The sequence below is a fragment of the Lissotriton vulgaris genome, chromosome 4_1, assembly GCF_964263255.1.
Source record: "Lissotriton vulgaris chromosome 4_1, aLisVul1.2, whole genome shotgun sequence".
Classification (NCBI taxonomy): Eukaryota; Metazoa; Chordata; class Amphibia; order Caudata; family Salamandridae; genus Lissotriton; species Lissotriton vulgaris.
In genome coordinates, this window is record NC_141691.1 from 1,409,896,583 (window position 1) to 1,409,911,984 (window position 15,402).

The 15,402-nt window shown below is 43.5% G+C and overlaps 1 protein-coding gene across 1 annotated transcript in view; it reads left to right on the forward strand.

Moving 5' to 3' along the window:
- The window catches only part of LOC147724058 (histamine H3 receptor-like), a 48,195-nt gene that overhangs the window by 15,116 nt on the left and 17,677 nt on the right, over nucleotides 1-15,402 (forward strand). Inside the window, exon 2 of the mRNA XM_086966941.1 lies at nucleotides 11,521-11,687. Coding sequence (XP_086823067.1) covers nucleotides 11,521-11,687 — 167 coding nt within the window. The remainder of the gene's footprint in view (nucleotides 1-11,520; nucleotides 11,688-15,402) is intronic.

Here is a 15,402-nt window from a genome sequence, read left to right on the forward strand (position 1 = left end):
ACTTTCTCCCCTCTTCCTGTGCCTATCTATATAGGTTAGGGAGGAGACTGTCCTCAACAAGCTTGTCATGAAGGATTGCTTATGACTCCAGTCTGCCCTAGAAATTATGCTGTCTGCATAGTTGAAGTCTGTCTGTGAGTTTATTGGTCAACAGGGCCTTTTTGCCACCCCAGAGTCTGTATGAGAAGGCAGCGTCAAAAAGATATTATTTAGATAATCTTAAATCCACTGTGCGTGCATACAATCTGGAACACATTCACGATGTCCTCCAACAGTATCTCTTTTTCATTCTCAATAGATAACAATGCTTTGTCCTCACCAAGTTTCATCTTAATTTTCCACCTCTCTTGGTGGGGATTCATGCAAATAGTAAAACTAGTAACACTTTATCGGAATTAAGTGTATGCCCCGGAGATGCGAAGCCTGTTCATTCAACCCTACATATTGTGTTCTTGTGCTCTATTTATCTACTGCCTAGAAAGAAGTTAATATTGCCAATTTTTAAAGATTTAAATTTCCTCAATGTAGACCTACTTAGTTATTTTTACAGCAGTTACATACCCCTCTGAGATACTCCTCTGTAGCCTCTTTTATTTGGCATATATAAAAAATTTGAAAATGTGCAATATTGTAATTTTTCCACTGTGAATCTAACTGTATTAATATAATGTGATGGATGGTACTTATTCCGTTGGATTTTACTGTATTCTATTATTTTATGCCACAGAAATATGACGAATAAAGGTATATTTGACTGACTAACAGACTGTCAAATTCAAACAGCCTTTAATACAGTGACTTCCTCTCTTGAGTTGCTAGTGGTATTTATTGTTGATGTATTCACTTAGTTAAGCAGCTCCTACAGTGAACCCTCATATTCTGTCAACAGAATAGGAAATGATCCGTTATTTTCAACTCAACAGGGTCATGCCCATTAAACTAGACTGCAAGAAGAGATGGAAGCCTTTTTTTTTTTTTTTTGTCCTCATTTGCCTTACCCCCTGCTTAGGAAATGCCAACCACCTTGCGTGTCCCCGACCAAGAGAGGGAACCAAGAAAATGATACCCATCTCTGGAACTGGACTCCGAGATATTTTACTGGTGGCAGAGAAGTCCCAAGAAGAAGGGGAATTTAAATTCTTACGCTGACTCCATCTAGGTATGTCTCAACCTGAAGGACCAAAAAACCGTATCGAGGCCAGACCCGGTCCAAGGAGTGTTGGTGGCATAATCATAGGACCCGGGGAAAAAAACCCCCAAAAAAAACAAAAAAAACAAAAAAAAACCCCGGAACACTATCTCCACTGTATCAACAGATCCCAAAAGGCCAGATTACGGTTATTGCAAGCTCTAGCCATGTCCACATTTGATGTTTCATATCAAGACGTGAGCCAGTCCGAATATATTGGAGCAGATTTTTCCACCCACCGTATGCAAATCTGCCTCCTAGCCAACAGAATAGCATAAAACAGAAAAGATCTTGCTTCGCCAGAAATACTGTCCTCCATTCCAAAGATGATTAGTGGCAATGAAATTACTACTGATGTGTTCATAATGGAATTTAAGGTAGACAGCACTTCCTCCCAGAACTGACCGATGTTGGGGCATTCCAAGAACATCTGAAGCTTCTGGTAAGTTACATTTATTATACTTCTTGTCTGGGAGAAATTTGGAAAGTCTCAGCGGTGTTATATAAGCCCGGTGTGATGTGAACAGATGGTTGCGCCTCAGCCATGATGGCTTCACCACTTTATAGAGAAGCGCAAAAGATCTTAACCATATCTCCTCACATTGTAAGCCCATTGTCTCTCCCCACAATTCATCTGGAAGGGTGAAATCCCCATCGGTTTCCTCCAGAAGCTGCCAATACCAGAAAGCCACCTCCTTACCACCCCTAGGTCTTTCTAGTAGCAGCTGCTCCAGGGAGCTTGATTTCCCAAATAATACATCTTTGCACCGCTGGGCTCTCCCCCAGCTTTCCAGCTGGATGAATTTAAATCTAGAAAATGCTGGACCTATACGCTCATGTAATACATCCCAAGGAAGTATCGATCCGTCCACCAATAACTCTCCCCATCTAGCAATTCCAGCTTCCTCTAATGGGGAAGATAAGCTGTCCCTAAGACACTCCGGTAAACCCGGGGAGTCCCATATGGGAGCGAAATTAGAGTAGTAAGACAGCCCCAATCTTCTTCTAATGGCTAGCCAGCCCCTAGCCCAAGACTGTATGATTTTCAGTCTTATTTTCTTAAAATATTTCTGGCTCCCAAATTTAAATAGAAATCCGTCAGCTGGTAGATTTGCTCCGGTTAACATTGCTTTGTACATTGACACCTCCAGAAGACTCGATGGTGTTTTTAGTAACATCCTGGAGTAGGACAACTGAAAGGCCCAAGCGTAATACACTAAATCCGGTAGGGCGAGGCCCCCCTTCTCCCTTCTCCTCCTCAACTTCTTCCACGCAATTCTAGTCGACTTATAATTCCAAATAAAGGAGTTAAGCTCTCGCTGACATCTGTCCAACATCTTCACATCAAACCCCAAAGGAATGGCACCAAATATAAATATAAACTTGGGAAGGATAGACATTTTTATTAAGTTGACCCTACCCATTATAGAAAGTGGCAAGTGAGTCCAAGATTTCAATAGGCCCTTACATTCCCTGGAGACTCGATCTAAGTTAGTTTGGGCAATGGTTCCAACGTCTTGGGTGATTCGGATCCCGAGATAGCGCATAGAGGTGGTGATATTTATGCCTAACCGTGGGTCCGGAATATTCCAGACCATAACCTCGGTCTTACTTGAATTGATATTATAGCCCGAGATCTTGCCGAACTCTACAGCCTTCTGAATCACGGCAGGGAAGGACAACACCGGATCCGAGGTAAAGATTAAGATATCATCGGCATATAATGCCGTCCGCCTCTCCCACTCCTTAAACTTGAATGGTGGTATATTTTCGTCTGCTCGCAAAGCCTGGGCAAACGGCTCAATGTATAAATTAAAAAGGAGGGGAGAAAGTGGACAACCTTGCTTCGTACCTCTAGTGATCTTAAAGGGTTCTGTCAATATCTCATTAATCAGCAGCCTAGCCGAACGGGCTCGATAGAGTAAGGCAATAGTTCTGCGAAAGCCCTCCCCAAAGTTAAACCTTTTTAACACATCATTTAGGTAGGGCCAATTGACCCTATCAAAGGCCTTAGCTGCTTAGATGGAAGCCTTACCTATGCTACTTCTTTACAATGCTCTAGTTTTGTGGTCCACAAACCAACACTTTTAAGCAAGGTCTGACAAACCTAATAAACCTGCCTTATAACTGAAAGTACCTCTTTAAAGAATGGTGAGTTTATCCACTTATGACGCATTATGCATGTACTGTGACCTTCATCTTTGCTGACTGATGTATTTCATCTACTCAATGGCTCACCCACTCAGCCATTCACAATACCATATACTCAAACGTAATTATTAAAGAAGTGCTTTTGTGTTATACGATTGGTGTTGCCAATGCTTGTTATACTTTAGTATGGTAATTTGCCACGTGTTTAAGGGGTATATTATCAAGACAGGCGATACAATTATCACCGTTTTAGCAGCAGAAAACTGCAGCTAAAACGGCGCTAATGGGCTTGATAATATGCTCTATGGAATTCCAATTGAAGCCCATGTTAGATGTCCTTCACATTTAACATGGCCTTGAATTGGCATTCCATAGAGTATTTTATCAAGCCCAATATCGCCGTTTTAGCTGCAGTTTTCTGCCGCTAAAACGGCGATAATTTTATCGCCTGTCCTGATAATATGCCCGAGTTTGTCATTCATGCATTAATGTTTTAGCACTGCATTGGCCGATTTCGCTGCATCTCTGAATCGTGAGTAGTTTTCTAAATGCATCATTATCTCCAGGGGGCATATTAGCAAGAACCTCGTTAAATTTATCGCCGTTTTAACGGCAGGAAACTGCTGCTAAAACGGCGATAATGGGCTTGCTAATATGCATTATAGAATTCCAATAGAAGCCCAGGTTAGATGTGCAGGTCATCTAACCTGGGCTTCTATTGGAATTCTATAACTCATATTAGCAAGTCCATTATCGCTCTTTTAGCAGCAGTTTCCTGCCGCTATAACAGTGATAATTTTAACGAGGTTCTTGCTAATATGCCCCCAAGAGTATTGCTACAATTGCAAAATCATTCCTCCATCGTTTTAATAATACAGTAATTGTAAAAAAATTGAAAAAATATTACTATCCAAAAGGTTTGACTGATTTGTGGCAGGTCTAGTATTCTTCCCGCGTTTGTATTTGAAGAGTTACTGTAGCCTTTATTCTTTAAGAGATAAAGATTACTATTATATTGCTACCTAAAAAAACTTGTGAAAATTAGTGCAAATTAATTTTCCCATTTTCAGCCCTAGTGTAAAAAAATATTTTCATAATATAGTTGGAGAACGGAAAGTCTTGCCTATTACGGAAACAGCAAAAATGATCCAAAACCTATTTGAGAGCGCCCTGCCTGCCTGAACGCCCGCCCATCCTGCATGCTCGTTACTCAGACGTTGTAGGAGAAGGAGAAGCGTCTGAAAGAACCGCCCCGTGCTCACTTCACGCGCATCGGCGTTTGCACCCGCACCGACGAGGTCTGAAGCAGAAGCGGCAGAAGCGATAGAAACCGCGAAAAACGGGAGGACTGTCAGCCGCGCCGACAGAGGAGCATTGTGGGTGTAAAAAGCATACATCGACTGGAAAGCGATCTGAAGGTACAGGGCACGGAAGCAAGGGCGCAGAGGCAGACACCTCGCACGCAAGGCACAAGACAGAGGTAGGTGAAGGTGGAGTAAGGAGAGAGCGAAAGCGGGTTTGAGCTCAGGACCCCTGGGACTGTATAACAAACGGGTTTGAGCTCAGGACCCCTGGGACTGTATAACAAACGGCGGCAACTACATTTAACCCCAACATCCCCGCATTCAAATTACTATTACTGAATTTTGGATATTGAGCTACTGAAAGTGTGGAGTGCATAGCTGGGGATTTGGCGCTGGTCACTTTGTTGGATTAATTGACCGGCTGCTGGCTCTTCTTTTCTTAAATAGAGTAAAGTAATCTGCACAGGAGGAGTTGGTGGAGTGTGTAATATCAAGGGGTAACTACAGAGATGCCACCAAAAAAATTTCAAAACAACTGTGGGACACAACTTGAGGATGAGATTAAACTCCGCAAATGTAGAGAAAGCAGGCACCTCGGAGAGGAGCAAGGGGAGCCCAGAGTCTACACATGTGAAAACAAGAAGGAAAGGTGTGAAAAGGAATATAGTGGCTACTAAGAACTTAGGTAGCTCTACATCAAATTCAATAAAGGAGTTTGTGGGAAAAACATTTTTAAAAAGTTTTCACACCTGTAAAAGATAAAGAAATTATGTCCATCGAGTCAGTAACTTATAATGAGAGCTTCGAGAGAGAAGAGATCGGGTATACCTCCCTACCCTTGGAAGTACATATATCCGAATCCCTAAATATTATCAACCGGTCCTTGCAGCTACTATCGGATCATAGGGGTTTAGCGTCCCCAAGGCTATCATCATCGCCATGAGAACTTTTCTCCAGTGATTTGGAAAGAAGAACCCAAGATAGCCCGATCCCTCAGGATGATTTAGGGGGAGAAAAGAATGCACCACGAGCAGAAAGCTGCATCACAGAAGAAGCGAAAATAAAAGCCCTCCCGACCTTCGTGATGTTAGTACAGATCAATGTGTGGAACTGAATTTAACTCCAGAGATAAATCGGGATCTCTCTGCTATGTCTGCTACCTCAATGTTGGATCTAATGCTAATTCTACAAAAAACTCTTCAAGGTCTTTTAGAAATGACTTTGTCTAACAATGTAATTTTAAAAACTCATTTATTTAGCTAAAATAGAGGGGGAGCTACATGGGATCAGATCCCACATGCCAGATATGGTAAGACAAATCCCTGATCCTGACCCTGTGCCTGAAGTGCGGGCAGAGGCACAGGTGGAAATTGTCGAACAACTTAAAGAAAGTCACGAGGTATACATCTCAAAGTGGCCAATGAGGATAATAAAAAGAGGGGAGTTGGCTAGGTGTGGGAAAATAACTGGAGAGCGAGGGGCAGGTAGGAGATCACTAGGGAAAGGGAGGGAAATTCCAGAGAAAAGGTTAAGGGTGGAAAAGGAAGTCGGTGAAAAGGGGAACAAAATAAAGGGACCCAAACCCGGTATGAGTACAATAAAGAAGAGAACCCCCAAAAAGCAGGAAAAAAATGTGTGCCCTCATAATATCCCAGCACCTCAGACGAAACAAGTTAATAAGAAAATTACATCACAGATCAAGGAGGCCGGGAGACAGTTAGGAGGGAATCTGCAGTCATGGGTCACCCGGAGGTGCAAGCCACCAGGCCTAATATCCAAACAAACAAGGCAAATATGATAGAATCTCTGTTACCAAACAGGACAATGATAGAGGGGAGTGAGAATATGAGGCTATACCTTGAACCAATACCCTTAAGGAAAGGGGGGAAGAAATTAGAAAAGAGGTTGCCCCTTAATAGGACACAACTTCTGCAGGCTTTGCTAAAATGCCATAATCTTAAAGCTATAGGATCGAATGACCTTAGACAAGTGGGCTTTAGGCAAAACAAAGAAGGGAAGGGGGTCACTAGAATTATGCTGTATTCAAAACTGGTAAAAAATATGATTGAGAAATCAGCAAACGATCTACAGAATAAGGGAATTCGACTACTAACCAAAGAGGAGGTACTGGGAGAAATTGAGGGGATGGGATGGCAAGGAAATAACTTCCTAAGATTCCACGCAGGTTTGGGAAAGAGACAGGTAAGGATAAGGGATCCAGGAGAAGATGAAGAAACCTCCCTGGGTAATATACAAATAGTAGCAAATAACTCATACCTAGAAAACTGGTGGGGAAATTGGAGCAAGGTTACGGGCCAGGCGGGTCCCTCATCTAGAGATTTCGAAGGTCAGGGTGAGTAAGGATGGCTAGAGAACATCGAATAGGTAGAGGATATGCGACATAGCATAAGATTGGCCTCCTGGAATATAAACGGCCTAGGAGGTGAAGTTAAACAAAAAAAATAAGAGCATTAGGTGAAAACACAGAGATTATGTGTATCCAGGAGACGTGGCTATGTGGCAGGACCCCGACAATCAATGGCTTCTTCCAGCTAAATCGATTGGCCAAGAAACAGAGATTTGGCCATCCTGCTGGGGGAATAAGGACCTTGGTGTCAACAAACATTGTGAAAAAGGTGACAGAAATTACCGTAAAATGTAAATGGTTACTTGTCTGTAGAATAATGTTATCAGGATGTATGAAAAAGAATATGATATTGCTAATAAATGTATATATGCAATGGGATACCTTGGAGGAATTTGCTGCGTAAATGGGGTTATTTACAGAAGACATAGATACGATCTGTGAAAAGTATGGTATGGATGTGATCATGTTAATGGGCGATTTTAATCATAAAATGCATCCCAAAAAAGTAGACTGCTGGTTTCAAGAAATACTAGAGGCCTATGAGATACCACAAGCTAGCTTTCCAGACTGTATAACAAGTGCTAAGGATACCCAGTTGGGAAACTTTTTGGGAACAAAAAATCTTTTCTGTCTAAATGGAAGATCCCCCTTAGATTGTCCAGCAAAAAAACGTTTAAAGTGGGCACTCAAAATTGTCCAATTGACTATGTATTTATGTCCCCCTGGAGTTTCCAACTACTAACAGTGTTTAGGATCCTGAATAGAGAAGGAAGCAACCATAATATTGTAGTCCTGGAGTTCCCAGATGTACAATTAGAACCTTGTACTCAAGTTATGGAACAAGGTATGGATTATCCTAAGAAACGTACAACTAGGTTAACGGAAGAATATATGGCCAAACTAGTGCAACTACAACAGAATTTAGACCTGGACGCAGAAAATGGACAGGGCCTAGATTGGTACGTATCGAAAATTGAGTAGGTAGTCCAGATCCTCAGTGAAGGTCTGAGAACCGGCCAAAAAAACCCTAAAGGAAACAGTTTACAGGTGGAGAAATAAGGAGGTTGGTTGACAAGGAATGTCGGGAAAAGAAAAGAGAAGTGAGGAGAATGGCGCGCCGTAAACTGCTAAAAGGTGGGCAGGGTAGTGGAAATGCACTAGCATCCCTAAAAAGAGAATATAACATGTTAATCAGGAGGACAAAAAGGGAATTCAAAGAAAGCTGTTGGTGAAAGTTATTAGAGGCCATCGAGGCAAAGAACTTACGCCAGTTCTGGAAACTAGTTCATTCAGCAGCAGATCACCAGCTAGCTGGAATGAACTGTGTAGTGGAGGAAGCAGCCTGGGAGGAATACCTACAGGACTTATATAGCCTTGGGAGTAACCAGGAAGAGAATCAGCACACAGATTGGAGTGGTCTGGTAGCAGATATAAAACTTGACTTCTCGGTCTCTATAATTAAAAAAACGATAAAGGGCCTGAAATTAACAAGAGCAGCAGGCCCGACAACCTCCTGGCACTGATAATTAAAACCCAAACAGACTGGTGGGCGGAATTTTTTGCTAATATGTTCCGAGTAATTTTAGACACTGGAAGGTTCCCTGATAATTGGAAAGGGGCAATAATAAGGCCCATACATAAGAAAGGTGATAAGCACACCCCAAAAAACTACAGGTTAATTAACCTGTTAGATATTGGGGAGAAGATATTTACTAAGATAGTGCTGGCCAAACTAAAGACTTGGGTAGAAGTGAACTCAATTGTCCCGGTGGAACAGGGGGGATTTAAAGAAGGGCACTCCGCAGTGGACCACTGTTATGCCCTCTGGGCAGTTGCCCGGAAGTCGACGGAACAAACGGGGAACATGTTCTGTTGTTTCGTTGAGTTCCGGGCAGCCTTTGATTTGGTGGACCGCGGGAGGCTATGGGAGTGCCCGACTAAATATGAAATCCCAGTGGGCCTATTAGCAATCCTAAAATAATTGCACAGAGAGAATTGGGATCAAGTAATTAAAGATACTCAAGGGGCACTGACAAGGAAAATAGAGATAGCAAACGGGCTAAGACAGGGCTGTGTCTTGGGCCCACTCCTCTTTTCAATTTTTTTAGCAGATCTGCCAGCAGCACTGGAAGTCGAAAGAAGCGCTAGCCCAAGAATGAGTGGCAGGAAGGTGGCAAGCCTGCTATACGCAGACGACCTAGTAATAATTGACCAAACGGAGCTGGGGCTACAGAGAAAATTAAATGCTTTTAGTAACTACTGAAAGGCCAAACTTTTTGTAGTAAATAGGGATAAAACGAAGATTCTGTGCTTTGGTAAAAGGTCTAAAAGTTTTAGCTGGTACCTAGGTAAAACAAAATTGGAAACTGTAAAGGAATATAAATACCTAGGCCTATTGTTTGAAAGCTCCTTAAAATGGGATATACATATCGAAACTCAAATGGCAAAAGCATCATCCTCTATTTGTGGGTTGAAAAAATTCAATAAAGATTACAGGGACCTGTGGCATAAACCCATGCTAAAGGCTTATGGAGCAATGATCCCTCCCCAAGTACTGTATGGGGTGGAAGTTCTCCACTTCAGTGCAAAGTGGGTTGGGATCGGGAGGAAGATAAGGTGCTGAAAATGCTTCTGTTCCTGCCGAAGTCAGCGATGATACAGGCAATCAGATTAGAGACAGGAACAATAGCATGGAACATTCAGGCTAAAATGGCAGTGGCAAGGTTCTGGAAACGACATTTACAAGAGGAAACCCAGAAGGTGTCCCTTTGGTGCAGTAATGAAATCTGGCATAGCAACCTAAAATGGGCAGGGGAGGCAAAAAGGAAAATAAAGGAGGTAACCGGTAGTTTAAAAGTGAGAGTTAATCAGAATCCTGAAGAAATTGCTTTCACCAAGGGCCTACTTAGAGCACAAGGAAGGCAGCTATCAAGAAACCAGGACATAGAATATTTTGAGAAAGAAAAAGTTGGTCCAATGTATGATAGAAGCATGGGGAAATGATGTGTGGTATCCATACTTAGAAACCCTGCTGGACTACGGATTGAGGTGGGAAATCTTGAAAATCCGAATTGGGATTAACCCTTGGCTATTGGAGGGGAGATTAAAGGCAGAAATGCTATATTCTGATGGTCTATGTAAGTGTGGACTGGAGATCAAGTGTGATATCTTGCACACACTGTTGGATTGCCTTACAAATCTAGGAGTGAGAAAGAAGTTCTTACGACCATTATTTATATAATATGGCATAAGTTCAAGCTGTTACACTATTGATAAGAATGGAAAAATTGGCTACTGCAATTGCACTAGGGAATTATCTGAGAGGTGTAAATCGATTGGCTAGGGAAAAACTCAAGAAAGTACAGTGACTCATTTATTACCTACTTTTGCAGGAGACAATGGTGAAAGACCGATGTGAGTCTAGTTCAAATGGTTTTAACATTTGTAAAATAATAATTATGTATGAACAGGGCTTTTTAAAGATTGTAATGCTCATTTTACCAAGTTTAAATGTTTTAACATTTTAACAGATTTTTTAAATTGGAAATATTGAGATATATGGGCCAATGGTAGTTATGGTTTTACTATGAATATATAAGTAGAGCAGTTCACAAAAGTAACTGTGTGATTTTAGAGACCATTATGTATCATTTGTCATCGATTGGATTGTAATGTTTTATATTTTATATGAACTTGAAGTTTAAAGACCATGGTCTAAATAAACAGAATTCTCTCTCTCTCTCTATTTGCAGCAATGCAATAAACTGCAAAGTTTCTCTAGTAGTCACATTGTCTTTCTCCCCACTCTCTTTTTCTGTCTCTCACATACACGTTTTCTCTGTTGCCCTTTCTCTTCCACTCTTTCTTACTGCTTTCTCTAGTATACTCCGACTCTCACGTTCTCTCTTTCTTCTTCTCTCATTAACCCCTCTCTCTGCTTATAAATCACTCTTTACTATCGATTTTTCAATCTTTCTCTACCAATATTTCCCGCAAATCCTTTTTCTATCTTTCTGTCCCGGTTTCGTTCAATGTACTTCTGTATCTACATTTGTTTGTAGGTATATTATAGTCACCGAGGGGCATATGATCAACAAACAGCGTTAACATTATCGCCGCTTCAGCTGCAGAAAACGGCAGCTAAAGCGGCAATAATGGGCTTGATAATACGCCCTTGTGAATTTCCATAGAAGCCCATGTTCTTGTGTGAACATGGGCTTCTATGGGAATTCTCTATGGCGTATTATCAAGCCCCTTATCGCCTGTTTAGCTGCAGTTTTCTGCTGCTAAAGCGGCGATAATGTTACCGCCCTGCTTGATAATATGCCCCCTGGATCCGTGTAGCAATTACTGTGCTTACTTCACATGATCTCGTGGACTTAACTCAATTTTCTAACTGACTATTTGCGATTATGTTTCAATCCCTATAAATAGAGGATGTTCATTAGTGTTAAAAAGGTGCTGTGACATTTTCAATGTGAACTTTCTATATCTGATTATTTCTCAAGGGAGTTTCTCGATTCCTCTCTACATCCCGTATGTGTTAACCGGAAGATGGCTGCAAGGCAGGTTTCTTTGCAAGCTTTGGTTGTCAGTAGACACCGTGCTGTGTGTGACGTCCATCTGCACCATTGTTCTTATAAGTTATGATCGATTTCTGTCAGTTACTAAAGCAGTAAGTATACCGCATTCGATTCACAAATTTAAATGTTTCTTACTCTTACACAGTGATAACGCGTTTTACCAACTGGAATATTATAGAACAATGCAATGACTAGGACTGTTTAAAATGATTCAGAGTGGAGATTATGAAATAGTTTAATCTGCTCTTGATAAAAAAATTATGATCTTGTTTATTTACTTTGGACAAAAGGAAGTTTTATAAGATGTTTTTATTTTTTTAACGCTGACTATCTTTGTTCAAGTCATTTAGACCATGTTGATGTCATCTCTGTACCGAATGTATCAGTTCCATCCAACAGCCCATAAACAAGCTTTGGAGTGTGACTTTGTTATCTATCAGACCACATTTGGGGGCCAGAGGTCAGACAGCGGTAACGGGGCAATAACTATGGTAGCTTAGGTCCTTTGCCTCAGGTACCCTTGGCTATTTAAACTTTGCCAAATGCAACCCCTTGTCTGCACTTGACCCCAAGAGCCTCTCAGTGAGGTAAAGTGGGGGCAAGAGCTCGGAAAACAGTCAACCAAGACACAATGACCTCATGTCCAGCCCAGTACCTATCATTTATGAAAAAGAAAGTACATAAATCAAACAGCAGAACCAAATATTACTCCATGAATGAAAGAGACACACAGGGCGGAAAACCATGTCATGATAGACAGAGAGCGGTACAAAAGGGGGTGGTGATGGACGGAGCATCTGAATCAATCAAACACTCACACCCAGTCAAAAGATCTGGGTTTAATCCATCACCGTTCTTAAGCCCACTCTGCCACCCCAGTTCAGACATGGCTATATGCAAATCAGTCTGACCCTGTGCCTCATGGGAACAGTCCACCCCGAACTGCCAAGCAATGTCTTCCCTGGACCAGAAACAAGCTTCCGAGGACCGGTTTCTGGCATTCCAGCCATCTTCAGCCCGGCTTGCTTGAATGCAGTGGCAAAGTGAGCATGGGACTCACGTATGAGCATACCCTGCCACACTTATGGTGGCCAAAAGCGGTACAAAAGGGGGTAGACAGAGAGGCACTACTCTTCACATTCTGTGGTTTCTTCCCAGCATCCTCCCTTCTGCTCCAGCTATGTTAAAGACCCAGTGTTGATAGTCACTAACACACTATGGGTTTTAGCAATGGATTAGACTCAACTGCAGGTTGTTTACTTATCCTTACACATCCATTGAAAAACCTCTACTGTCTTACAATTAGCATTGCTTAGGAACAACTGATCAGCAGCCCTTTGCTAGCAAGATCTTCTTTGAATTTCCACAGATAGCACCAATCCCCTCTTATCAACTTGTGGGTCTCTATCCTACAGCCACAGAAATGTAAGAAATACACTTTCACTTTCTTGAGGAAGCCCACCATATTAATGTGAAACGCCAATGCAGGTCAGTAGCCTACTGCCTTCTATGAGGGCACATTGGTTTGCCCTTCAGCATGCTCAATCACATCTAAAAATCAAATATGTGCAATGCATGTATGGTGTCCACAGCATGCACATCATGCTGAACCAGCGTAATCAGCTATATATTCAAGGTATAAAAAGAAAAGGCTCGTCTAAAGTGCTTGTACATATGTCAAATGCTATGTATGCAATATAAACTGTGTGAAGATCATGCAATCGCATCTAAATCTAGAAATACCAGAACAAAGTAAAAGATATATACAGGAGATGGGTGTGCAAGAACATCTTCAAACTCACCTAAATTGCCCGCAAAAATGCTTGCTGCAGTAATCGGCGGTAATTGGACACCAATCGGGTCCTAGCAAAGAATGGGGAGACAGAGACGGAGCGAATGTCGAGCTCCATGTTAGCATACAGAGTCAACAAACGTTAAAAGGTGAACATTATATGAAGTTTAAAGGTGTGATAGCTGATGGTAGTGCCGTCCGCGGTCAGGGCTGATCCAAAGAACAGCTAGAACCCTAAAGAGGAATTAGTCATGGGCATTCAAACACGCGGCACACGGAGGGCCACGGAGCTGAGCCACCAACCAGCGCATCCACAGCAAGCTGCAGCGTGTCCCGTCAGTGTTCTCGACCCAGCGCGGCACCGCATCCGTATGAAAAACCGCCCATCAGCTGCACCTCAAAATAGATAGCCAAATGGTGCCCAACGCTAAGCACACTTACCTAGAAGTGATTTCCGTATACTCACCGGCATCTCTTTGAAGAGAAGATTGCCACGATTTTGGAGGGACTAAAGCGCCCAGCACCATCCTCCTCTGGTCTGGGAGCTCCGGACGTCTCGCCCAGTCGACCCCAGTAGAGTCACATGACTCTCTGCTTGGGAGTTCTGGACGTCTCGCCCAGTCGACCCCAGCTGGATGGTCCTTCTCTCAGTCTGGGAGCTCCGGACGTTGTGCCCAGTCGACCCCAGCAGAGTCGCCTTACTCTCTGCTTGGGAGCTCCGGACATCTCGCCCAGTCGACCCCAGCTGGATGGCCCCTCTCTCAGTCTGGGAGCTTCGGACGTTACGCCCAGTCGACCCCAGCTGGGTGGTTCCTTTCTCAGTCTGGGAGCTCCGGACGTTGCGCCCAGTCGACCCCAGCAGAGCCGCCTTACTCATTGCTTGGCAGCTCCGGACATCTTGCCCAGTCGACCCCAGTTGAATGGCCCCTCTCTCAGTCTGGGAGCTCCGGACGTTGCGCCCAGTCGACCCCCGCTAGGTGGTCCCTCTCTTAGTCTGGGAGCTCCGGACGCTGCGCCCAGTCGACCCCAGCTGAGCTGTTGCTCTCCTAGCATGGAAGCCTTGGGGGTCTACCCTAGACGACCCCAGCTCTGTTGCTTCCCCAGCCCATCCTACGAGGAGTTCTGCAAATTGGCACTAACTGTGTCATCGGGGTCCCCCTTGGACCCACTGCCTCCTTAATTCTGGAAGGTGTTCCAAGATGAACTTTTCCAGCCCTTGCAGTCCATCTGCCTCCAGTCCTTTGACACTGCAATCGTTCCCGAGTGCTGGAAGCTGGCAGTGGTGTCACCTCTTTTAAAGAAACCTACATTGGACCCTGCCTGCCTGTCTAATTATAGACCCATCTCCTTGCTGCCTTTCCCTATCAAAATCATGGAGAAGTTAGTGACCCGTGCCCTGTCTGGTTTGCTGGAAGAGAACACCTGGTTTGATGAGGCACAATTTGGCTTCCGTCCAGCGCATGGAACTGAATCTGCGCTGGTGGCCGTGTTGGACAATCTTCGTTCGCGGGTTGACATGGGTCGGGCAGCCTTCTTAGTGCTGCTCGACATGTCGTCCGCGTTCGACACGGTCTGCCACTCTACCCTCATCAGGAGACTGGAAGAGTGCGGGGTCACCGGGCTGGCAAGGGATTGGTTGGTCTCTTATTTGAACAACCGACAGCAGGTGTTGGCGCTGCCCCCATTTCAATCGGAGGTGAGGAATGTGCGGCAGGGGTACCACAGGGCTCGGCCATCAGCCCCATACTTTTCAACCTTTACCTTCGCCCTCTGGTCCATCTGATAAAATCATTCGGTATCTCAGCATTCAATTATGCTGATGATACCCAATTGGTCTTTTCGCTGGAAGGAAGCAACTCGGTCCCGTTGGAAACATTCCACCGCTGTATGTCAGCTACAGCTGACTGGCTCCGATCTAACTCCCTTCAGTTCAACAGCAAAAAAACGGAGGTGCTTTACTGTTCTTCTGATAAAAATACCGCTCTCACTCCCCGACAACTTCTGGCCCTCGACCT